The following is a 26,910-nucleotide window of genomic DNA, read 5'->3' as shown; positions in this document are numbered from 1 at the left end:
TGTTCTCTATTTCCAAGTTTTCTACCCCCAAAATAAAAATGCCACTTTTGTTAATGCATGAAGGGTTTCTTGGTGTTTTACAATGAGTTAAAAATAAATGTTTTTGATGTTGATAGATATAACGCACATAAGTCAAAACTCTTTGGAGTTTTCAGTTTTTAAGAGTACAGAGAGCTCCTGATTTAAAAAAATGTTTGCAAACCATCGATATACTGATATGTGTGTTTTTTATGTGTATGTGCATGTGTGTGTCCGCCTACACTTATACATTAACTATATATTTATCTCTATAGAAATTTAGGTGAGATTTGATGATAATTTCATTGAATCTGTAATCAAATTTGGGAGAATCAATATAAAATTCTGTAATACATGAACCTTTTATAGCTATTTATTTAGGCTTCTTTAATTTCTCGTAATATTTGTTAAGTTTCAGTGTAGAAGTCTGAACCATATTTTTGTATTATTTATTTCAATTTTTGATATTTTGATGCTGTTATAATGTATTTTATTTCCTCTTTCAGGTTTTTTATACCTTATAGACTGCAGTATTTTTTGCACATTGAACTTCTGTCCAGAAACCTTTCTAAGTTCATGTATTAATTCCAGTAGATTCCTTTGAATTTTCTACTATGCAATCATGTTATCATCATAATATCTGCCAATAAAGACGGTTTATTTCTTTTCAATCTTTATACCTTTTATTTGTTTTCCCCCTTTATACTTGCTTAGACATGTAGTACAAGTTGTTGACTAGAAATGATGATATCGAACATTCTTGTCTTCTTAATCTGAAAAAATGTAAGATCTTAAATAATTCACTGAATGAACTTAACAGCTGACTGCAAGCAGAAGGAGAAAGGATCAGAGACTCCAGAACAAGTCAGAAATTATCAATACTGAGGCAGAACGCAGTGTAAGAAGTATGGGAGTGAACACTAAACTGTCCAACATGTTTAATTGTCACACATGGATGACAAGAAGGAGAGAGTAGGGCAGAAGAACAGAAGGGCTGAGAATTTTCCAACATTAATGGAAGATACCCACTAAAAGTTTCAAGAAGCTCCATGTTGCCTATGTAGGATAAACACAAAGAAAATCATACCTAGGTATAGCACAGTGTTGAAATGTAAAAAACATGAAGTAATTTTAAAGCTTATGTTTCTTTGTTGGCTTCATAGTTGGGTGAGGTTTTAGAGCTTTGACAAAGTCATGGTGATTTTTAAGTTTCTTTGGCAGTATGAGATCCCTGTCTCCCAATGATCTATGAGAAATCTTCAGGGTTTGTGTTTTTTTTTTTTTTTAAGTGAAAGATATGGGAAACAAGTATTTGTTGACAGACGTCTGTGTGCCCACCACTGTGCTAGGTTTTCCCATGGCTCATCTCACTTTGTCACATTTAATTAGGATCACAGGTCCATTCCAGAAATAGGCAAAGAATGGGACCTGGGACTCCTAGCTCCGGATACTTAAAATTACTTAAAGTGCATCGTGGTGACACCTCAGATAAGTCCAAACCTCTTTTTACCTTGCCTGATCAAATATTCACTTCAGAACACTGTAGGCTGAAATGAGCCCCGTGAGAGTGGAAGAGAATCAACTATTCAGGTGGTGAAAATGTGTGAATGCAGCTGGCAGATGAAGTTCCAGTACGATGAATTCCCAGCTTGTCCTTATGGCTTCAGGCAAGAACTGACAGGCCTGGCTGGTCATTGGCTTTCCATTTCTGGCATTGATAGGACAGAAAATTCTTAGTGTGACAGATACTTAAAAGCTGTCCCTGTTCCAGTGGATACAAACAGCGCTGGAGGCTCCTTTTGTGCATAGAGATGTAATCAATATGGTCTAGAGTTCTTGACCCGGACCTACAATTATCTGGACGTTATAAAGGTAGCTTGTTGTGACAGAAAATGCTTATATTCAGAACTTGGGGGCTAAGTTGTGAATGGAGAGAAGAAAAATAGAGGCTTTGTCCTTCTATACTTGACAGTATTTTGAAGGCTAACTGAATAATCACAGAGCAGGGTATTCTTATAGGATTAGAACATTGGATCTTTAGGCTTTGGGGTGCTGACATCTACTTCTCACCTCCGATGCTATCCTGATACCCTGCAAAAGGTGTGACGTTAATGTTACGCAGCTTGTGATTGGGATTTTTTTGAATACCTAAGTTGAATTTTTTCGTTGATTCAAATACTTGGATTTGAAGTGCAGCTTGAATACTAACCCATTTGAGTTTAGTCTCTTCTGGCAGCTAAAGATATGCTGAGAAAAGAAATAGTGTAGGCAGATATTAATGGCATTCTTGGTCCAGGGGCAAGAGTGAATTGAAGGAGACGACACTGGCAGCAAATCCTTAAGTCGCTATCTTTACCAGTGCATTGAAGTGTATTTTGATTGAGATTAATGTGCCACGTGAAAATAGTAAACATGCAGACATAAAGTGATTTAACCAAAGATGTGGGTCCTGATTCCTGTGTCAGTTCTTGGCTTAAGATACCTCTGGAGGGCATTGTTATTGGGCGACCCTGCGTAGGGTGCTCTGAGAAACAGGGAGAAAGTAGTGCCTTGTGCTAGAGGGCTTTGTGAGAACAAGGGCTGTCCTTGTATTTCCGCGTGCCTGGTACTGTGCCTGCCGGTGATCAATATTTTGTTTTTTTGTTGATTTCTCATAAAAATAAGACTCTAAATATTCCATAAAGTGATGAAAATGTAATAGTGCTGCATGTTTATATCTCTGTTCCCTCACTTAAACCTAGAAAACATAGCCCTCACCTAGAGTCTTTAACAGGGTTACCCTTAGGTTTGTGGTCATGATTCCTTTGTTCGGGCCCTTGGTAAATGGTGATGAGTTGAAATATTTTGCAGAGCATTTCAAATGATCTTTTGTGTTAATTTTAAAAAGCATTATTATTTTTAAGTCGCATTTTTCTCAGCTTTGATAGCTTTCATATAACCAGATAATAAAAATAAAAGAATTATGACCCTCAACTCCACAGCACTTTGGTCTTATTAGGCTAACACGGAAATTTGTGTTTTAGGGTTATCTTAACTGTAGCAAATTCCTGCTTTCTGGGATCTGTCGATAAGCCTGGCAAACTTCCACTGAAAGGAGCGGCCTTACTTTTGTCTTCTGGTCACACCAAGCTAGCTTTCAGACTTGGCATTGTATGAATATTCAGGGCTGCCTTTTAAGCCAGCCCATCTTAGCAATGGGCCGAGGATATTGGCACACAGGAATGTGACCTAACTTCTACTAAGCCAAAACGTTTTGTTGAGAATCGCCACCATTTTGGTGATGTCACTGCACTTGAGCGACTTAGATGCCTGCTCTAGGCAGCCCTGTGGTATCTTGAGTCTTCACCTGGTCTTAATGTTTGTGTTCTAAGAATATTGGGGAAGCTACAGTTATTCTGTAAATGCTCCATGTAAGATGGTAGGAAAGCACAAAAGTCGCATTTGAAACTAATTGAACTCCTCAGTTCTCCCTTCATTAGATGAGTTTATATAGTTTTTCATGTAAAGAACGTTTGCATGATTGGGAAGGGAAGATTCTTTTACCGTCTGTTTTTCTCCGCCTAAAGAGGATGCTTACCACATGCACAGTAATCGCATGACATTCTCTTCTTATCAAGCGGACTTTTCCCAAGTCCGAAATTTTATAGCCGTGTAGGGCCGGCCCCGGGTCCTCAACCAGAGCGCCTAAGCCAGCGAGGCCTTAGTAACATTTTGGTATGGTGTCTGAAACTTTTCATTTGCCTTGAAACCTGTTCCTAATTTCACTCTTTATTCCAAATACCCCCATTGATTAAATTAATTGCTTTCCCCTCTGTTCTTAAACTTTTACTGTTGTGTTTATCACCTCATATTAAAGTTAGTTGGGAACCATTTCCCACTGTAGACTGCGAACGCATCTCTGTGCTCCCACTGCACCCTGAACGGTTCCGACACGTAATAGGCACTCAATAAATGTTAATGGATTCAACATTTCCGCATGGAATATTGAAACCAAACTTTTGCATTTGACTAGACATAGGAGCAGAACTGAGTGACAAGTGAGGAGACTTTTTTCCACTTTTTTAGAACACATGCATGTATTGTCCATGTAAAACACAAACAAAACTCTCTTTTTAACACCTAGCAAATTTTTCAGAATTTGTCAGGTTACTATAGCAAGTTATTATTGTTTGTTTGTTTATATAGATGAAGAAACTGAGGATAAGTGATGTTAAATAACGTGGGAGTTGTCACGTAGCTAATAGACAGGAGAGCAAAGATGTGAATCTGTGGAACCTTTGTTTTTCCCAGGATGTTAAAGAGCAGATTGGCCGTAATAGCCTGCTGTGACTTTGTTCTTACCGTCAGCAGGTAGCAGGGCGTGCGTGTGACATAGGAACCATCCTTACACGTTCTTTCTTTCTACTACATAATGAACACGTGAGTCAGAGACAGCGCCAGCTCTCTTGAGTGGCACCGCCATTTTAAGGGGCCACTGACAAAACCTCTTTGAGGACGTTTTGATGATTGAGGACTGTCGCCTGCTTGGCTCACCTAGATCTCTCTGCAGCTCACAGACAGACTCGTACCCTTTAAGCAGTCAGTACACATTTTGTCTTCAGCTAAGAAAGCCACTGTCTATCAGGTAATGTTTCTTCAGGCTGAAAAAGGCTTTCACTAAAGAATGGTGATTTCCCAAGGTCACATTTCTTTTCCATCTACTTGTGAGAAAATGCAAACTAAAGGAATTGTGTTCACGATGCCCAATTTATTCTATAATTGGGGGGCTGGGAGAAGGTGGCAAAAGTGGTTATATTTCTCTCAAAATTATTGTTAATTGCTTTTTCAAAATATGGATTAAAGCATAAAAGAAGCCCCCAAAAGCCCTGATTCTAAATGGACCTGACACCTTGGTCTTCTATCATGGCATCACATGTGAGTGGGGATTCCCAATGGGCCTTTGTACGCTACAGTGTTTATTACTATAAGAACTACTCTCTCTCTTTTTTTAAGATTTTATTTATTTTTAGAGTGAGGAGATGGGAAGGAGAAAGAGAGGGAGAGAAACATCAATGCGTGGTTGCCTCTTCTATTCCCGCTACTGGGGACCTGGCCCACAGCCCAGGCATGTGCCCAGACTGGGAATTGAACTGGCAACCCTTTGGTTCACAGGCCCACGCTTAATCCACTGAGCTACACCAGCCAGGGCAGAACCCCAGGAGTTCTTAGCTGCTTTGAAACTTGTAAGAGCTGTTCAAATCCCATCCACTAGACTTGTGTTTTCATATAGTAAAATTTCTTTTCTCTCTCTCTCCTTTCTCCCTTCCTTCCTTCCTCTTTCTTTCTTAGTATAGTTTTCTCAGAAAAACCTCTCCACCTCAAATTATGAGTAATAATATCTGCATTTTCAATAAGAAGAAGCACTCGGATATAAAACTATACCTGAGAGAGAATGTTTTTGTTTTTCTTTTCTTGTTCATTAATGCTCAGGATATATGGGGTCTTTGACCCAATTTATGCCTGTTTTTCCACCTGCAAAATGCTAACTAAATTTTGCCTTCTATCTGGTCAAAATACTAATAAATTAAAGGCTCTGGGGAGATGCTTCTATCAGTTCCTGCTATTGATGGTGGAATTTTCACTGTAGCTTGCTTTAGCACTGTGGTTTTAAGAATGAGCATTACAGTTTATTGTGGTTTACTTTTAACAAACAATTTTAAGAATAAAGAGAAATTACTAAAGAATCACCATGAATATAGTGTCAGCATTCACAAGAATAGCTATATGCAAATTAGATGTTCTTGACTGACACAGAAGTGTTTTGAGAGTGTGATCATGAAAATTAAAGTAAATTAATATAATTTTGAATTACGTGCTTCCTTACTTATGAAGGAAACCTAAGCAGACTATGTAGTCTGGGAAAGTTATAGAATTAAAAGGAAGTAAATAGGATATTTAACGTCTCTACTTATAACTTGTGTTCTATGCAGCCCATAGAATTTTTGTGCTGCATATTCAATTTTATATAATGAATAATAGCGGCGTTGGTAACACGCGATTGCTTCGTGTACTGTGCTAAGCATTTCACGTGCATTACCTTCTTTAGTCTTCACAAAAACCCTTCACAAAAAATACCTAAGTAAAGGTATTGTTTTAATTCCCCTTTTTCAGAAAAAGAGCTATGGCTCAGAGAAATTGTGTACAATATACTACTTCCCACTTTGACAGTGCCATCTGAATTTCTTTGTCATGGGCATTTTTATATAGATCTTTATTAAAATATGTATTTGATAAGTGCATTTTTAGAATAAACAGGCTTGTACACTAGAAGTTCACAGACCTGTGGTCAAATGCGGATTGATTTCTGTTTCCATATCTGACCAGGTATATGGCCTAGAGGCCCTCTGTCCTTAGGAAGAGTGTAAAAACGCCCAGGGCCTGCGATGTGAAAGTTAACAGATAAACAGCATTCTTCCAGCTTCTGACCACAGTTCAGGCTCATGACAAATACATGTTAGGTCACCGTTACTTTATTTCAATATAATAATAATGGCTTTTACTGTATCCCAAAGTTTTTGTTTTGCTCTGTATGTATATTATGTTTATTCCTCATGACCACCCTATTGAGAATCGCCATACTGTTGTCCTCATTTATATTTGAGGAAACCAACTTAGAAAAGTGGTAGGTCCCAGCTTGTAGGCCAGGCAGTCTAATTCCAGACTTTGTATTTTTACCTAGTAGGGGATTTTCGCTGAGGATATTTTCTCATAAATTAGATTCTGATATTTCAGGCAGTGGTCTAACTCCCAGCAATTATTACCGCACCCCTCCTTCTCTCCCATCAGTTCTTCCAGTTTTAGATTTTGACGGTGTGACAATTCCCGGCCCTCAGTTCATTTCTCCAGTGAGCTTGTTACATTGGGGGTTCAAAGACCCTGTTCACTTGAAAATCTGTGATCCTGTACTGCCTGGTACGTTTCTAGTATTTTCAGGCAGCTCTTCCAGTCTTCTCGGGAAACGGCAGCCATCCCTGTGGCTTACCGAGAAATACGTGCACTTCTTTCTATACTGAACTGAAATTACCATTTCCCTGGGTTTTGGGTGAGGACTACAGAATGGGAATTCACTCCTCAAGCCTACCTTAAAAAAGAAAAACCTCAAAATAGTTCTCCCCAAGTGAATTTGACTTTGGTCTGGTTGTTTTTTTTCATGTAAATACAGTTTATTCAGCCTCCAAAAGGCAAAGAGATGGAGCCTTTTTGTGTGCCAGGCGAGCGACTGTTCTCCTGAGCACGTAGGACTGGCTGCTCCGTCTGTCTTGGACTCTCTCTTGATACGTCATGGTCTCTCTTTCCCCCCCTTCCCCCTCTGTGTCTCTGTTTGTCTTCTGTTTCTATTTCTCCCTCCTAGCGTCGGGCTTTCTATTTTGATAATTGTCTTTTATATCTGTAAGTGAAAGACTTCCAAGGATGCTGAATCCGTCGTTATTTTTACAGCGCTGTTTATATGCACAGACGATTTCAGCATGGCTGTAAAACTTGCCCTTGGCATGCATCTGGCAGATGGTTTTTAGCCTGGGTGAGACTTTTCCCTGGGACCATGAAAGGGCTGGGGCGTCACTGCCTCTCCACTCTGCCTTCTTCCAGTATGACATTAGTGGTTTTCGCTCTTGTTGACCCTTCTAAAAACCAAAGCTTTATAGCCTATTAGAGCTTAGTGCGGATTTTTTTTTATGATATATTGGAGGGAAAGAAAGAAAACTCCTCTAAAGTTACAAATGGTTTCATTTACCAAAATGACTATTTCTCTTGGAAAGTTTTATCATTTCTTTAAAATTTCCAGGAGTTGGGTGGGCTTGATATCCTCCCTCCCACTCCACCTCCCCACCCGCACTCTCATGCTGGCAGAGACCTTGAGCTTTAAGCATAATTCCAGGCTTTTCGGAGACAAATTATTGCCCAAGGAGTAACCAAGACACACTTTTCTGCTGTTATTTTAAAGAAACTTTTCAGTTGAAATCAAAGTAAGGGCAAAATACTACAGGCTTATTATTTTTAAAGATTTTATTTATTTATTTTTAGAGAGGGGAAGGAAGGGAGAAAGAGAGGGAAACATCAATGTGTGGTTGCCTCTTGCGCTCCCCCTTTCAGGGACCTGGCCTGCAACCCAGGCATGTGACCCAGACTGGGAATTGAACTGGAGACCCTTTAGTTCACAGGCCAGCACTCAATTCCCTGAGCCACACCAGCTGGGGCTACAGGCTTATTTTTGACTGCTTCATTTGTAAAACATAGGACAGATGCTCTGAAACATCAGTAATCACTATTTCAAGCAACCTTGGGGGATTGAGAACATCTATGCTTTTCAGATCTACACTTAACATCATACTTCATCATTTATTCGGTCAAATAACCATCTCATTGGTGCCTTGAGCTATGTTGGTGCCTTGAGCTCCAAATCAGGTACTACACGACACCTTGTGAGAGATTCTCTGCATTGTCCTGTCTGTTTCTGCTTCATTAAAGGAGGTTATTTAAGCATCGTAATTTTCCCAAGGCATCTGAAGGCTTTAATGACGTGAAAAATATTTGTGCTCTCCATAAAAATAATACTTATATATTTTATCTTATGTTTTGCTTATTGAAGTAACTTTGCTCTCCTAATGCAAGCTTCTGATGGGCACACAAGGACCCACTGTAGAAACAGAAGGATTTCCTGGCCCAAGTCCTTCAGTAATGTACCGGATTGTATCATAAACCTAGGCATGGCTGAGAAGAGGGAAAGTTGTACATTATCTACCACCACAAGCTGTGTCTAATCTGTACTTCGGGTACCTCCATTGGCTTCCTCCCTGCTGTCGGCTCAGCTGTGGCTTTTAATGGAGCCATAGCTGCACCTCCCCTCCTTCATCCCTCCCTTTTTATGAGAATAAAAAGTAAATTGGGTGCTATTTAAATATTCCCTACTTACATTTATTGAAAACTACCCTGCCGCAGGGCACAGCACTTTGAAAAACTGCCTCTCTGCAGCCTGGTGTTCCACCCACGTGGTTTCCCCCCAAACCTGGACTCTGTTTTCCTCAGACCTTTAATTTCCTTCAACCAAACGGTCACAGAAAAACTTAGGAGGAGCCTCGTTTCATTTGTGAGGTTTTTAATAAAAGTTAAGTGGAGTGTGGCTAGAAAACCAGACCCGTGAAAAGCCGTGGCTGTGCTGACTGGAGGAACACCTATAGAACCCCTGAGACTTCCCACTTCCAGGGCTGGGGCGAAGGGCAAAAGCAGGAAGGTGGAGGGATTTTAGCACTGGTCCACTTCGGGAAGGAAAGAGAGTAAGGGTCGTGTGATTGAATTCGTTTGTCACCTACTGGTGTTTTCTGTAAAAGTTTGTCCTGCTTATATGCATATGATCTTCCTAGAAATTTTTGAAAATACAAAAAGGTATAAATAAAATTTAAAAACTAATTTTGTTCCACAGATATAATTCTTTTTAACATTTTGATATGTAACTTCTTAGTATCTATTATTATCAGCAGATTTCCTTCTAGTCATTAATCATGTTTCAAAACATAGATATTTTGATTTTTATATTCTCTGAATCATTTATTTGTCTAATCTTCTATTTTGGTTTTTAATTTTTTTGCCGTACTCATTAGTAATAAATAAATTTCCTATATATAAATCTTTGGGTTATATATTTCTAAACACTTAAAGAAGAGTTAATACTAGCCCTTCTCAAACTCTTCCAAAAAATAGAAGAAGAAGGAACATTTCCAAATTAATTTTACAAAGCAAAAACCAGACAAGGACACTAACTTAATAGGCCAATATCCATGATGAACATAGGTGCAAAAATCCCCAATAAAATATTAGCAAACCGACCCTCACAGGTGTGGTTCCCTTGCAAACTGAAATATTGCCGGTTCAATTCACAGTAGCTGGTTTGATTCCCAGTAGGGGCACGTGCCTAGGTTGTAGGTTCCATCCCTGCGCGGGTACATGCAAGAGGCAACCAGTCGATGTTTCTGTCTCTTTCTCCCTTCCCTTCTCTCTTAAAAGAAATAAATAACGTCTTTTAAAAAATGCTCAACAATACATGAAAACGATCATATACAATGATCAAGTGGGGTTTATTTCAGGATGCTAGGATGTTTCACCATCACCAAACCAGTCAGTATTATACACCACATTAACAAAATGAAGGATGAAAATTATATGACTATCTCAATAGAAGAAGAAAAAGCATTTGACAAAATTCAGCTTCCTTTTATGATTAAAACACCTCAACAAATTGGACGTAGATGCAAGATACCTCAACATAACAAAGTCCATATACAACAAGCCCACAGTTAATATCGGACCCAATGTTGAAAAGCCAAAAAACTTTCTTTCAACATCAGGAAAGAGACAAGGATGCCCACTCTTGCTACTTTTTCTCAATGTCTTACTGGAAGTCCTTACCAGACCAATTAATCAAGACAAAGAAATAAAAGGCATTCAAATCAGAAAGGAAGACGAAAGGTCGTCATTATTTGCAGATGACATGATATTATGTGTAGAAAACCTTAAAAACTCCACCAAAATACTGATAGAACTAAACAAATTCAGTAAAGTTTCAGAATAAAAAGTCAATATACAAAAATCATTTGTGTTTCTATACACTAATAATGAACTATCAGAAAGATAAATTAATAAAATAATCCCATATATAGTTACATGGGGAAACCCCCCCCCCCCCATATAACTAGGTGTAAGTTTAAACTGGGAGTTGAATGACCTGTGTACTGAAAAGTGTAAGACATGAATGAAGTGGAAGACACCAATGGAAAGATGTTGTGTGCTCATGTTTTGGAAGATGTAATATTGTTACAATGCTCATACTACCCAAAGCAATCTACAGATTCAATGCAATCCCTATCAGGTACATGAACGGGTGTTCATCATCACTAATCATCAGGGAAATGCCAATCGAATATAACATCCCCTCATAACTGTTAGAATGACTGTCATCAAAGAGAAAGGAGTAACAAATGTTGGCAAGGATGTGGAGGACGGGGAACCCTAGTGCACTGTAGACTGGCATGGTGGGATGTAAGCTGACGCAGGCACTGTAGAAAACAGTTGGAAGTTCTTCGAAGAAATTAAAAATAGAGCTACCATATGATCCTACAATTCCGCTTTGGGGTATTCATCCAAAGGAAACAAAAACACTAACTCAAAAAGATATCTGCACCTTCAAGTTTAATGCAGCATTATTTTCAATAACCAAGCCATGGAAGCAACCTAAGTGTCCATCAATGAATGAATGAAGAAAATGTGAGATGTGTACATACACACACACACAGGAATATTATTCAGCCATAAAAAGGAGGAAATCCTGCCACTGTGACAACATGGAGAAACCTTGAAGGCATAATGCCAGGTGAAAGAAGGCAGACAAAGACGATTACTGGATGATAAGAAAAAAAAGAACTCACAGATACAGACAACAGACCGGAGGTAGCCGGTGGTAAGTGGGGATGTAACGTACATCACGGTGACTGTAGTTAATAATACTGCATGCATTATATATATACATATATATATATATATATATATATTTGACAGTTGCTAAGAGTGTAGATCTTAAAAGTTCTCATGATAAATCAGTATTTGTAGTGGTGTGGTGATGGGTGTTAACTAGATTCATTGTGGGAACCTTTTTACAATATATACATCTATTGAACCAGTCATACACCTGAAACTAATATAATGCCATGTCAATTACATTTCAATTTTTAAAATGTAAAAATATGGTTGAATGGCAAGTTTCCATACACACACACACACACACACACACACACACACACACGAGGTCTGTCCAGCAAGTATCCAGGCATGTACTATGAAAAATAGGGACATTTATTGAAGAAGAAACAATATACAAATATATTGTACATAGGATAATGATGCCTCAGTCTTCTTCGCAGTAGGCAACTTGGGACCTCACACAGTTCTCCCAGTCGCCATCAGCTGCCCTGTCATATTTTCCTGAATCTCATCAAATCATCTGAATAGTTTCCACTGAGCAGTTCAGGCTTAACCCCAAACTGATGCAGATTCATTGCTCTGCTTGCTCAGGTATTTTGAATGTGACAGCCACACTGTACACAAGCTCACTTGTTGGCGTCTACTGCCCCCACTGACTAGTCCAGTGAAGGTGTCGTCGTTCACACATGAGCATTCCAGTCCACTCTCCTTGGCTGCCAGGTTACATCGATGTCATGCAAACGGTTCTTGTTATATTAACAATTGCTGGAATTTTTCCAGACAGACCTTGTATATTACCACAATAAAAGAAAAAGAAAAAGAATGAACAAGTTTTATTTTGGGAGAAAATAATTTTAACTTATTTTTAACTTTATTTGATTACTTTTGAGGTTGAACATTGAAAAATGTTAATTAGCCATTTACCATTACCTTTAGAAGTTTTTTTATTTTCATTAATTTTAAGATTATTTTCTCAACTTTTCACTTTCAACCTGTGTGTATTATTATGTTTGAAATGACTTTCTTATAGACAAACATATAGTTGAGTCATGTTTTTAATTTTCTCTGCCAATCTGTCTTTTATTTGGTGTTTGTAGACCATTTACACTAACTATAATTATTTATATGTTAAGGCTTAAGTCTGCCGTTTATTTTTATTTTCTATTTGTTCTCTATGTTTTTTATTTCTTTGTTCCCCCCACCCTCCTTCCTATGGGTTGTTTGAACATTTTATAAAATTCCATTTTGATATATGCATATCAATAGTGTTTTCTATTATACCACTTGATATAGTTTTATGAATAGTTGCTCTGGGTGTATTACATTGTCATAACATCACAGTCTGGTGTTGTCATTTTACCAGTTTCAGCAAAGCCTTTCCTCTCTGTACCTCCATATTTATAATATAATTATCTTAAATATTTCCTCTATAAACACTTAGAACCACATGGGTGAAATTTACAATTTTTGCTTTAACTCTTGAACATAAGTTAGAAAACTTAAGAGGAGAAGGAAAGCCTATTTACCCATAGCTTTGTTTGCATTTTCTTTCTTTTTATAACATTCCTAAGTTCCTTCTTCTGTTTTCTTTTTATTAGAACTTGCCTTAGCCATCCTTTTAGAGTAAGTTTGCTGACAACAAATTCTCTTCATTTTTGTTCACCTGAGAATAGCTTGATTTCCCCTTTATTTCTGGGGAGATACTTTCTCCAGGCACATGATTCAGGGTTGACAATTCTTTTCTTTCAATACTCAAAAAAATATCATGTAAGTTTTCTATAGCCTCGGTGCTTTTTGAGGTGTTTTTTCCCTAGAGCTGAAGTGTTATTTTCTGTGGCTGCCTTCAAGATTTTTTGTGGGATTCTTTGGGAGAACCCTGTTTGGGGTACACACAGCCTCTTAATAGATAGATTTATGTCTCTTGCGAAATTTGGAGCGTTTTTAGATTTTTTTTAGTTTTTAAAAAATTCTAAAATACTTTAATAATTAATGTTGGTAGTAAGACTGACATTCAATGCAATTACTTATTTTACCAGGAGATGCTGTACATCAGGGAAGTATCGTGAAGTACAGTACATCAGCTTTTATCGGTATATTCTCCTCTGTGAAGCAGTGGCGTTGCAACCCAGTGGGAGCACTTGTGTGCCGTCAGCCCCTGCACTTTCCGGCGGCGGAATCACAGCAAGGTCCTAGGGATCTTAGGTGGGGTGCTAAATAGGAAAGGTCGTTAGCCATTAAAAACCAAAAAAACAAAAAAACTGTGCAGCCCTACCCCTTTTTCTTCCCCTTCCAGGCCCATGATGACCCAATGTTAGACCTTTTAATCATCCCATAAACCTCTGAGATTCTCTGAATCTTCCAGCCTATTTTCTCTATATTGTTCAGATTGGCCAATTTCTACTGTTCTTTTACAGTTTTCTGATTCTTTCCTCCTCTCCCTCCATTCTGTATGGAATCCATCCACCGAACTTTTCATTTTGTTTGTTGTATTTTTAAATTTAAAATGTTCTATTTCATTCGTCTTTACATCTTCTTTGCTATGAGTTTCTGTTTCTTTGCTGGGGCTTTCTGTTTTGTTTTGTTTTTTAATTTGTTTCTAGCAGATTTGTAATTGCTCTTTGGAAGGTTTTTATCATGGTATCTTAAAACTTTTCCCGATAATTGGACCATCTTTGTCATCTTGGTGTTGGTGCCTATTGCTTATCTTTTTTCATTCAGTTTGATATCTTCCTGGTTCTTGGTATGTTGAATGATTTGCAGTTGAAACCTGGACGCTTTTCTAAGATTTGGATCTTATGCCTTTTGTTTTAATTGGCATTTTGGGGTGCTCTGCCTGGCTTCTGCCCGTCGGAGACAGACATCCTGCTTCTTCAGGAGGTGGGAGTTCAGCTCCCTCTCTGGTCCCCGCCAACAAAGCAGAGGGATGGCCTGTTCCTGCTGGACGATGACAGAAGCCCTGGCTTTTCCCTAGGCTTCCTCTGCCAGCACCTGACAGGGGAGGGACTGGGGGGCCTCGTCACTGCTGGGTAAAGGCGGGAAGTCCAAGCCTCGTGTATGTTCTGCATCGCAGGTGTATATTCAGGGTAGTTCTTCTTTTTTTAACAGAATATTAATATTTTAAATAGAAGTTTGTATATAATTGGTCTTCAATATAGACTTAATTAGATGTTTCTAATATAGAGATGCCATAGAAGTAACTGGTCTAATTTGCCTCATCTCACTTCTGCATCATGGATGATGAATTGAAAGTTACAATCTGTATTTTAAGTCATAAATCTTAACTACATCGATAGAACGCTCCAACACTCACTTTCACAGGTTGAATAAATGTGCTCATCGGTACTTTGAAAAAGTCTTTTTCAATTACAGTTTACATTCAGTGTTATTCTGTGTTCATTTCAGATGTGCAGCACAGTGGTTTGACAGTCATACGCCTCACAAAGTTGTCCTCATGATATTTCCAGTACCCACCTGGCCCCATACACAGTTATTACAGTGTTATTGACCACATTTTCTATGCTGTAATTTACATCCCTGTGACTTTTGTAGCTGCCAATTTGTCCTTCTTAATCCCTTCACCTTCTCACCCAGCCCGCAACCCCTCTCCTCTCTCACAACCATCAGTCTGTTCTCTGTATCTATGAGTCTACTTCTATTTAGTTTATTATGTTGTTCTTCAGATTCCACATATAAATGAAATCACATGGCATTTGTCTCTTTCTATCTGACTTGTTTCACTTAGCATAGTACCCTCTAGGTCCGTCCATGGTAAGACTTGGCATTCTTTTTCATGGCTGAGTAGTACTCCGTGGTTTGTATGTGCCGCAACTTTTTTACCTGCTCTTCGGTTGTTGGGCGCTTGGGTTGCTTTCGTATCTTGGTTATTGTCAGGAATGCTGCTGTGAGCACGGGGAGCTTCTCGTTAACAGCTGGCATGAATTAAGGGCTTCTTGTTTATAGCCTCACAAGGTGGACGTCTAGGCTTCCCGGTTGGCCTTTGCTGGCCTGGGTGGTGGTAGAGCCACAGTTTTTGTTTTGTTTTTCCCCCGCTGCGGTGTTTGCTGCAGTTAAGTAGTTACTTTCTAAAAGTTTCTGTCTTGTGAGGCTGCCCCTTTCCTGGTCCTTCAGATAGAGAGATTGGGCCTTTGCTCAGACTGGTGTATTGTCCCTGTCCATGAGGATTTGCAGGTCGCTGGCTTCCTCTGTCCCAAGCTGGGGTACTTGAGGCAATAAGAAAACCCAAGGACTCAAGTTCCTTGTGTTCTGAAGGTCCAAGCTCTCCTTTCTTTTCTCCGCCTTCCGGAGTCTTCCTATATTTGTTTTGTAAGTAATGTCTAGGGTTTGGGGTTATACTTAGCTGGAAAAATGTACATCTGCTCTGTTTTCCCTTTACGGGAATTAGCTTGTGCGGTTTATGCAAATCTTTCAGCAAAACAAGTGTATGTCAGGTTGTATGTATGTGACAATTAACTTAATCTTGCAAATGAACAACTTGTCCCCGATTGTCTCAGTAACAGGAGTCAAGAAGCTTTTTTTCCACAGAGGCAGATGGTAAATATTTTAGACTTTGAAGGCTGTATTGTATGTAACAGGGGGCGCATTTGAAGGTTTTATTTCTTCCTTGCTTCCTTCTACTTTACCAGTATTTTAACTCATCGTGTTCAGTGTTAACACAAGCTTAAAACCAAGCTACATATTTCGTGTATATTAAATAAGTTAAAGCTTGCCAACACTCTTTCTCTTTTTCAAATATGTTACAAAACACTGGGAAGAATGTGCCTTGACTGCATGAGACTGGCTGTGTGTGCAACCTGAGTCTCACTAAGTGGGGCCACGGCTTTGCTTCCGCTTCCATCTCTCCCCCGCCCCCCAACCCCAGTTTAACTGTTTCACAGATCTAGTTTGTAGACCAGTCAGGCTGTTCTCTGGTAGAGACCTTGCCAGTGAACCTGCAGAGACCTCACACTCAGGCTTCTCTGGGGCTGGCACCTCGCTCGGTAAGCTGGTACCATCTCTGATATCGTAGGCGATTATTTGAGTTACTGCCTCCACTCAACTCCTTTGTGTTCTGAACGTCTTGTAATTGAAGTTTTATTACTTAGGGATACAGTACACCATATACAATAAACAACCTATCCCAAAGACCGAAGTATTTTCTTTGGGTCACGATATAGATTGTATCGCAAACTCAGAATCTGTGGCAAACTAAGGATTCCCATAAACTCTGAAGTGGTTAATAACATTTACCAAAGCAGGGACTAACTTCTCAGGGATCTGATACTATTTGAAATGCATGTTGTTTGGGGATTTTTTTTTTCCCAACCTCGCTTTCTTATTTCTTATTCCTGTTGGCATTCCAAAAAACCCCTGAAGCTTTATGGTTTTTAAATTAACTTCCAAAGACTTGACATTCTCGTGTTTGTCAATGACTTTGATAGTCTATATATTTTTAAATGGTTGCTTGGTTGGGTGTCTCTAGACACCACCCTTCACACTAAGTCAGGCTGGCAGTTGGGCGAAGTGGAAGCCATTATCTCACCTTCGCGAGTGCCGGCTGTGGCCTCTCGCCCTCTCCTCGTTCATAATAAATAGCATTAGCATTCAGGAACTTTTTAACACCTCCTGAGGGCAAGTTTTTTTCTAATGTCCTACAAAAGGAGATTTTAAAAATAAATGACTAAATCTGAAGAAAAGTAACATACAGACAGGAGAACTATGAAGCAACCTTACATTTGAATTTAGCTTTATAAGTCTCAAACAAAATAGTAACAAACCCAGTTGCACTTTACAGTACGAGAATCCTCTACCACGGCCAAATACAATTTATCATCTATTAGAAAACCTGTTGTTGTAATACATAATATTAATTGGTCCAATAAGAAAACCTGATAATCTTGGTAGATGCTGAAAGGGCATTTGTTAAAACTCAGCCTTTGTTTAGGAGATTATTCTCAGCTATAGGAATAGAAGGATAAATTCTTTACATAACAAAGAACAGCTATCTTAAACCAAACCCCAGCGTCATATTTAATGTAAAATACCGGTGACATTCCTTCTAAAATCCGGATGAAGGCAGCCATGCCGTGACCATTACTGTACAGTTACTCTGAAGGTTCCAGGCGGTGCAGGCATATATAAACCATAGAGATAGAATTTCAGAATTATCTTTTGCAATTCAACATAATTTTTTGATCTGGAAAATTCAGGTCTAAGGGGACTAAATGGTAATGCAAAAATAATACACTAAAGATTGAATAAAGTGATTGCTGATAGAAAAAGAGAAAACGTGAGCATCAACTTTGGGAGAATTATGCTAATCAGATGCATGGTAAATAGCACCTCCGTACTATTTCTGTCAAGCAGTGAAAACTAGCCAGCTGATCGAGTTCTTTTTAAAAATTTTCACTCATGATAGTTCCAGAAAACATAAAATACCTCGGAATAACCCTCAGAAGAAATATGGAAAGCCTACGTAAAGAAAATTGTGAAACTGTTCAGAGTAATAAAGATTATTTGTGTAAATTAACAATATATCATGTTTCCGAAAAAGGAAACTGAGTATTATAAAAACTGCAGGTATTTCAGAGTTAACTCGGAACTTTCACGCCATCCAAATCAAAATACCAGCAGATTGTGAGTGATGACATAATTATTCTTTGGTGCACTTGAAGGCGTAGACTGTCAAGAATTGTTAAGATAATTTTTTTTAAAGATTTTATTTATTTATTTTTAGAGAGAGGGGAAAGGGAGAGAGAAATAGAGGGAGAGAAACATCAATGTGTGATTGTTTCTCATGAGCCCCCCACTGGGGACCTGGCCCACAACCCAAGGGGTCGCCAGACTGGGAATCGAACTGGCGACCCCTTGGTTCGCAGGCCGGCACTCAATCCACTGAGCTACACCAGCCAGGGCAAGATAATTTTTTAAATTACCAATAAGTAGGTACTTTGCAGCTTTTTATCATGAAAAATTTCTAACTTAGAGAAAACATTTAAATATATAATAAAGCAAATATTTAAACACTCTCACTAGATTCAACAACTGCTAACATTTTGTGATATCTGTCTACAGAGAATAGAAGTTAAATAAAAATAAGAGAACTGTGAGGACTGTTTTAAAAGTGATATCAGCTGTTCCTGGTCAGGATGCCCAGTAGGTTGGAGTGTCACCCTGTATACCAAAATGTTGTGGGTTTGATCCCTGGTCAGGGCACATACCTGGGTTACAGGTTTAAACCGTGGTCGGGGTACATACAGGAGACAAGCGATGATGTTTCTCTCTCACATTGATCTCTCTCTTTCTCTCTCTTCCTCTCCTTCCCTCCCTCCCTCCCTCCTTTTCTCCCTTCCTATCTCTCTCAAATCAATAAACATACCCTTGGGTAAGGATGAAAAAGAAAAAAAAAATTGACATCAGCTAAAGACCCATTTCTTTATAACTCAAAAGAATTATCTATACTTGTTATCATCAATTTCTGTGTGTGTGCAAGTACACACACACACTCTCTTTTCTCTTTAACTCCTTGTTATAAAAATAATTCAGTCCTGGCTGGTGCAGCTCAGTGGATTGAGTGCTGGCCTGTGAGCCAGAGGGTTGCTGGTTTGATTCCCAGTCAGGGCACATGCCTGGGTTGCTGGCCAGGTTCCCAGTAGGGGGCGTTCAACAGGCAACCACACATTGATGTTTCTCTCACTCTCTTTCTCCCTTCCTTCCCCTCTCTAATAATAAATAAATTAAATCTTTTAAAAATATTTCAAATATATGCAAAAATAGAAAGCATAATGAACACCTACCAATCAGGTAGTGTCAACAGTTAATAACTCATGGCCAGACTAGTTTTATATCCTACCCCACTACTCCACCAGATTATTTTGAGCAAAGTTTAGACATCATGTTATTTCATCTATTAATATTTAATGACTGTCTCCAAAAATAACTGCTCCTTTTTAAAAGCCAAGTATTTTCATGCCTGAAAAAAATTATCAGTAATTCTTTCATATCATATTCCCAATCCATAGTACATTTCCTATATGTCTCATTTTAAAAAGTCATGTTCCAAATAAGACCCATACATTGCAATTGGTTGATATGTCTCATAAGTTTATCTTAATATATAGGGTTCCCTTCTATCTCCTTTGTCACCTCTTAATGGGTTTTGAAGGAACTGAGCCATTTGTCCTGTGTAGGGGTGTCCAACCCGTGGCCTGAGCATGCGGCCCAACACAAAATCGTCAGTTTGCCTAAATCATGAGATTTTATTTGTGATCACGTGTCACAGTATATTTAATGTGTGGCCCAAGACAACTCTTCTTCTTCCAGTGTGGCGCAGAGAGGCCGAAAGGTTGGACACCCCAAAAGGTTGGATACCCCACTAGGGCTTCCCTCTCCCAGACAGGATTTTGCTAAGTGCATCCCTCTTGTGTTCCTTCGCTGCTAAAACTTCCTATCATTTGTTAATTACATCTAGGAGATTGTTTAGAGCGGACTTTGTTTTCTGTCAAAAATACTTATTTTTTTTGTGAATTTATGTTACTGTGGGTATCTGAAAAGTGCGTGTATTCTCTGTTTACAGGATATATGTTAACATTTTTATGAGATTTGCCTCATTAGTTATATTTTATGTGTCTTCTGATGCCATATTCATATGTATATAAATATATATCCTATCATGAACTTAAAAGGTGAATTGAAATCTCATGTCGTTAATATTTTTCTCTTTATTTCTCCTTATATTCTGTAGTTTCTCTATATAATGTCAATGTTATGGTATGTGATATGTACATAACTCATACTGTTAGGGCTTTATGGTCACATATCCCTAGGTATGCTTTTTAACATTTCTAAGTGTCCTTTGTTGCTTGCTTAATACTCTTTGTCTAATTAAGATTGTGACCACTGCTTTTCACTCTGTCATTATAAACATAGAAGGACTCAAAGCCGTATAAGGTTTTATGTGAGAAAATGTAGTTATGCACATATATATATATATATATATATATATATATATATATATATATATATATATAGTGTGTGTGTGTGTGTGTGTGTGTGACAGAAACTAGAAGGGAACAAACCAAAATGTAGGTAGTAGCTAATCTCTGAGAGAGGGTTATGGGCAATTTTTATTTTTATCTACAGTTTTTCCAAAGTTTTTTACAGTGGGCTTGTGTTACTGTCATGAGACTCAAAAACCTATTATTTTTACAAAAGGAAATGTTATAGAAAGTATCAAAGGTAGTTTGGTTTCTTTAATGTTTTCAGCATATTTTTTTTTTTGCCACAACCGAAATAATGAACTAGGGACAGTATTGAACACACACACACACACACACACACAGCCCATTTGAATCACAACTAAAAGAATACACATGACTTCCCGTTGTGTGCTTGAAACGGGAATATTCGATTGCTAGAAATTGTTACATGAGCAAGGAAAAATGTCCCTGAGTCTTTGATGTGCGCTGAGGACTGGGGCTGGGACCTGGGAGGCCTCCCGAAAGTCTGTCTGACATCCACTCAGGCTTCTCTTGGTTCTGAGCCAAGTAACAAACGCGTCCGCTGAATTCTTCCGTCCAGACGCTGGCTTAAGTGAAGGTGTATTAACTTGGAAATACCGTCTCAGCCCTTGGCTGGAATAACAGTTGCAGAGGAGCTTCTTCAGATGTCGAGCCATGAGGGAGCTCTCGGAGTACAAGCATTTTCACACATCTGCTAGTGCAAGAGCCCCAGTGCGAGCATTAGTCCCCAGGAATGTTACGTGGATCTGAGGTGATCTCCCCAGGATTTTGGCAGGCCAGGACAAACATTATCTTGCTCCCATATGTTTTTGTAGGACCTTGAAAGGGAAATCATATACATTTCCCTTAACTGACATGCTGAATTTTCCCACATACACCAAAACACCCTCTCAGCAAAAATAAATTCAGAAATATGTACATGTGACGCCCACAGAGTTCGCATCTGTTGTCAATACAACATCATAAGCTGATGGCTGTTGGGAGTCCCGTGCAGTTTGCATTTACTTTCATTCATGTTGAGTGGTGTGTTTCAGAAAACCTGTCCCCACAGGAAAAAGCTATGAGATCCGCCACATTTTGAGTGAGTCTTCATTCTTTCTACTCCGCATTTCCTTAGGTGCCGTGCGTATGGGCAGGGTCCCTCGGTTTCACTCCTTGCCCGTGGGTAGCGCTGTTCTCCCACCGGGACACCTTTCCTGACAGTTTTGGGGGGGGGTTGTTGTATTTGCTATATAGCTAACATATTCAGTATAAAACCAACCAGGAAACCCTATGAAGCTAAGAAATTCAAATAATAGTAATAATGATAGCTTATACTGTGTACAACAGACCGTATCTGTTTTTTTAAATTTTTATTTATTTTTAGAGAAAGGGAGGGAGAAAGAGAGGGAGAAAAACATCAGCGTGTGGTTGCCTCTCGTGTGCCCCCAACTGGGAACCTGGCCCACAACCCAGGCTTGTGCCCTGACTGGGAATCAAACCGTCAACCCTCTGGTTCACAGGCCGGTGCTCAATCTACTGAGCCACACCCGCCAGGGCCCGTATCTGTTTTTATCTCTGCTCAGCAACCCCAATCCTGTTCCTTGTGGGTTTGACAAACAGTAGGCACTCATCAAATGTTGACTAACACTTTTCCTAAGACTTCTTACTTTCCAGTCTCTAGTCCATCTAGGGGATGATAACTCTTCTGCCTAGGAGTCTGGCTTCTTTTCTCTGCAAGGATATTATTAAAAGTTGAATAAAGAGGGCACCAGTGTGGCTACTTAATGGCCCCTGTGTCAAGGATGGCGCGGTGGGGGTTTCTCATTGTCCCACAAGCTGATCGGTTTAGTCTCACTTTGCTCTGTTGTCCTATAGTATTGAGCCTGAGTTTGAGAAAGTGATGGTTCCTCATCACTTTCATCACTGTTATTGTATCTGTGTGTTCTTGGTTTGTAAGTGAGTTCTGTTGCTGCAGTGACGGCGCCTAATTAAATCAGTAGTCCTCCAGTACTTCTGTCTGCTTATACCTCACAGTTTTCAGGCTATTAAATGTTACTTAAAACTAGTATCTAGGATGCATTCCTCCCCCCGCCCCCACATTTGGAAGGAGGTCATATACCTTTTACCTCACTCATTTTTATTTTGTGTCTGTTTGTTTACCACCAATGATTTCCTATTGATTATTTAGCTGGAAAAATGATTTTCATAGAGACGTGAGACTTTTGATTCTGCTCCTCAAAGTGAAACATGGAGAAACTATATTATCACTTTAATGTGTTGACAAATAATTACTCTTTTCCTGACATCTTGCTGAAGCAACAATGTCATGTAGCTTTACTCAATGTGCGTTTATATCAGTCTGTGAAGGTAGGGATTGCACTCATGTCTCTTTCTTGCTCAGTTTGTTGCTTCCGTTGTATTCTAGAACTGCTATATTAAGATCTTGTGATCCCTGGAAATACTGTTATTGTATCAGTGTTATTTCGGTGCATGTTGGTACTTTGGCATTATTTCTTACATTTACTCTTGGTTTTTTAGGAGAAAAACATGAAAAAGTTTCTTGTTGGTTTTCTTGATTTTTTTTTTTACTTATTTTCCTTGTGAGTTATATAGTTGATTACGTAAAAATGTTCTGTTCTAAAATATATGAGATTTTTCAGTCCTTTGAAAAAATGGTATGGTCCATTTTCCATATATTACTCAACGTTAGAGATCTGCCTGCCAAACGATCCCAGGTGTGGGGTTGCAGCAGGTAATTTCCTGCGCTGTGTGGTACAGATGATTTTCTGTGTTGGAAGATGCTATCAGCTCACCTGGCCTCTTGGTGACAGAGAAATCCTTTGTTTATTCATTAGTAGGCAGATTAACCCTAATGAATATTGGCTTCCTGGAAATAGATACAGATGACAATGGCAGAGTGAGGAGCGGGAAGAAGGAAGACAGATTCCCTTTTCTTTCTTCACTTATAAATAATGGTGGCTTTCATTGCAGAGTGTTTTAAATCGTAAAGGAATGCAAAATATTTCCATTTAAAAAAGCTAGGTTTAAATAATCAACCTTTAATTTTTAGTTTTGAATGTCTGTATGAGTATATTTTTTCAGAAGAGGTAAAAATTTTCTCATTTGGGCAAACAGGTGAACAGTTTTATGCCTTTCACGTTAGAATTTAAGTGAAAATATTTAATTAAATCCTTCATGCTGGTTTGGGCAGAACCAGTCATTTGAACAAGAAAATGCAACCCTAATACGTCCTTCCACTCAGTTAAAATTTTGTGAGTTTAGAAAGTGTGTCATTTCTCAGCTTCTTGCAGCACGTGAAAGAAAGTAGGCTTTGTGCTTCACGCGGCTTCCGTGGCATATTTGTCTGTTTTCTCAGGAGCAAGAATGGAGGCCTGGTACAGCCCTTAGAAAATTATTCATGGAGTTACACTATCAGTTTTTTAAAAATTGTAGAATTAAGCTACTTTAAGTTCTTGACTTTGTCATAACTTTGAACCATAGTACTAAGAATCATTTTTATGAATATAATTATTAATATTTGATGTAATTCCCATCAATCTATGGTGAAATGAGATGTTAGTGTTTGCAACTGTTCCGGTGTGCTTCCCGAGGGAGGGAGGGTTTTCTAGCATTTTCTGTGAACGGCTTTGGGGACACATTGTTCCCCAGACAGGAATGTGTAGGCCCAGATGTGAAAAGCGCTTAACATTCAACAAAACTTTTCCAGATCTTGTAGCTATAATTTATTCTGCACTCTCCAACGTCTCCCAAAATGACTTCTTTTATATAATTTTAGCCATTGGAGGAAAAGTTTAAATTCTTCCCCGTGCTGAGTGCTGAAGATGATAGGCTTTCCATGATGTATTTTGTAGTTCACTCTAAACGCTCTAGGATTTAAAGGGAGAAGTGAAAGAGCCGAGTTTACGTTTCTATGAAGGTTTGAAATTTCTCTTTTTTCCTAGCTACAGAGATTCTGCTTGAATTGTGTTTTGGAGAGTTCTGAATAATGTGCGATATACATGAATCAGAGGCAGTAATAAATTCTGAATGAATCTTTGGTTTTTACTTAAGATTACTTTATCCTTAAAACTAATGTTTCTATAACCTCTGACCGAATACAGAAGATCCAAAGTACTTCCACGGGTGAGAATTTTTCCTGGCCTTGTGTGAGGAGTTGAATTCATTCCAGTTGTGTGGTATATGATGTGAGTAACCGATCAGAGGGATATTTGCAAATTCTTAATTTACAGATCACCGTGCCAAAACATGAGGCAAGCCTTCACTGAATTGTTAGTGATATTTATTTTCAAAGCTTGGAAAAAAGAGAAAGCAATGTATATGTGTCATATTATCTTCACATGAACCACCGCCTATGTTAACTGGAGTTTTCTTTCCTTTTAGGGAAAAACCAAAGGACAACAATCATTATACGATTTTGTATTTTAAGTATTTTCATAATCTAACATAAATTGGCCCACCCAAGGGTTATGTCTGTCTTATAAAGATGTGTTTACATAGTCATCGGGTGAAAGATTGCAGAAGTTGAACCACTAGTTTTGAAAGTTGAGCCAGACCAGGAAAAATCAGGATACAATTTGGCACTTATGGAGACGAAATGATTTCCTTTTTAGCTGCTGATTTCTACTGGGAAATGTATCCTTGGACCGAAAATTGCATCCGGAAAAATGTTTATGTAGTGTTTTTCAAGTGACTGATTATTCTTCTAACCTTTAACATGAACTGTGTCTAATTTTGGTCTCTCTTAACTCTTTCATGACTAGGGGATTTTTTCTCTCTGTGGGAAAAACGTTGCTAACGAACATATCTTTGCTACTTTGAACACAGGAATGCCTTCCATGGCAACAAGAACATAAAATGCGTTATGATTAATTCTTGAGTCAGTTTTCTGTACATGTGGTACAACACCCCAAGTTATCTCCCCTTGATCATAAGCACTGTTTTTTTTTTTTTAATTTTTCATTTATTTAGTTTTAGAGAGAGGGGAAGGGAGGGAGAAAGAGAGGGAGAGAAACATCAATGTGTGAGAGATACATCGATCAGTTGTTTCTCACAACCCCCAGCTGGGGACCTGGCCCACAACCCAGGCATGTGCCCTGACTGGGAATTGAACCAGCAACCCTTTGGTTCACAAGCCAGCCCTCAATCCACTGCGCTACACCAGCCAGGGTCCAAGTTTTGTATTGTAGGGTCTCTCTAGAAAATAGTTCTGGTTTGCTTGAGCAGCTATGTCCCCTCTTATTTCAGCACCACTTGCGCATGTCAAGTAGGAGCTTCTTGACATTTTCACAATATTTCATTCGTAAAGACTTCACAAATATCAGTACTTGCTGTATTTTTCTTACTTGTACATTTTATGACTTTTCTAGCTAAATTATTGTCCAGCACAGGTTGCCGGGGTGTCTGCTCCATGCTGTCTTCACTCTGGGACCTAGATTAACCAAGCCTTCACCATTGAATTATTACGGGTGACCATGGCAGGGCAAAGGGACACTGCAGCTGTCACACGGGTCACTTCTCACTATTCACACACAGTGTCTGGAACTGTGCCATCCACTACTGTAGCCAGTAGCCACATTTGGGTATCTAAATTTGAACTAATGAAAATGAAATAAAATCGGCCATTCAGTTTGTCAGTTGCACCAGCCGTGTTACAAGTCTCCCACAGTGGACAAAACTAAACAGAGACCATTTCCGTTGTCACGGGAAGTTCTTTGGGACACTGCTGGGTATATGACTCTAAGGGCCGGGGAAATGTGGTCCCCTTGTGAGGCCAGAGGTGAGGAAGAAGGAAATATTACAAAACTGTATCATGTCTACCATTTAGTAAACTGTATTGTTGTAGCTATTCCTGAGATGCTCTAATTTTTTTTTTCTCTATCGGGAGGTTAGGGGGCCTGAAAGTGAGGCAAGTGACACAGATAGATGTGTGTGTTCAAACACACACATGCACGCACACACACACGGTTGCTTCTAGCTGCATGAAAAAGAAAACTTAAGAACCATACACTTTAATGTTTTGCCAAGGGGGGTCCTTCCGTCGATTCCCATTTGGAGGAAGAGTCTGCACGGCATTTGTGCAGCCCTGGAGAAGTCATTCAGGAAAGGAACACCACAATTCCCACCGAGCTCAGAAAATGTGATTAAGGAATTTGAATGTAATTACCCAGAGTTTGGCTTTTCTTTTAAAGAACCCATTCATTTTAGAGATTCCTTGATACTGTAAATCTGACAACTAAATCTAGTTTTTTTTGGAAGACTTCCACCAGGAATAGTGCGAGTCAAGGATGAGTACATGAAAAAGAAGCGCAGGCAGCACGGACAGCCTGAGCCATGCTATGTTTTGACGCAGATCAGATTTTATCTG

At 38.9% G+C, this 26,910-nt stretch overlaps 1 protein-coding gene across 21 annotated transcripts in view; it reads left to right on the top strand.

Annotated features, from left to right (window-relative positions):
- BCAS3 (BCAS3 microtubule associated cell migration factor) overlaps nt 1–26,910 on the top strand; it is a 487,145-nt gene that overhangs the window by 247,345 nt on the left and 212,890 nt on the right. The window contains exon 24 of one of the 21 annotated variants that reach the window (XM_071219343.1): nt 525–11,583. The exons of the other annotated variants lie outside the window; for them this stretch is intronic. Within the exon in view, the coding sequence (XP_071075444.1) occupies nt 525–622 (98 nt within the window). The 3' untranslated portion in view covers nt 623–11,583. Of the gene's footprint in view, nt 1–524; nt 11,584–26,910 lie in introns of those variants that run through there. 21 annotated transcript variants of the gene reach the window in all.

The sequence above is a fragment of the Desmodus rotundus genome, chromosome 9 (assembly GCF_022682495.2).
Source record: "Desmodus rotundus isolate HL8 chromosome 9, HLdesRot8A.1, whole genome shotgun sequence".
Taxonomy (NCBI): Eukaryota; Metazoa; Chordata; class Mammalia; order Chiroptera; family Phyllostomidae; genus Desmodus; species Desmodus rotundus.
This window is presented reverse-complemented; position numbering and strand designations above follow the sequence as displayed.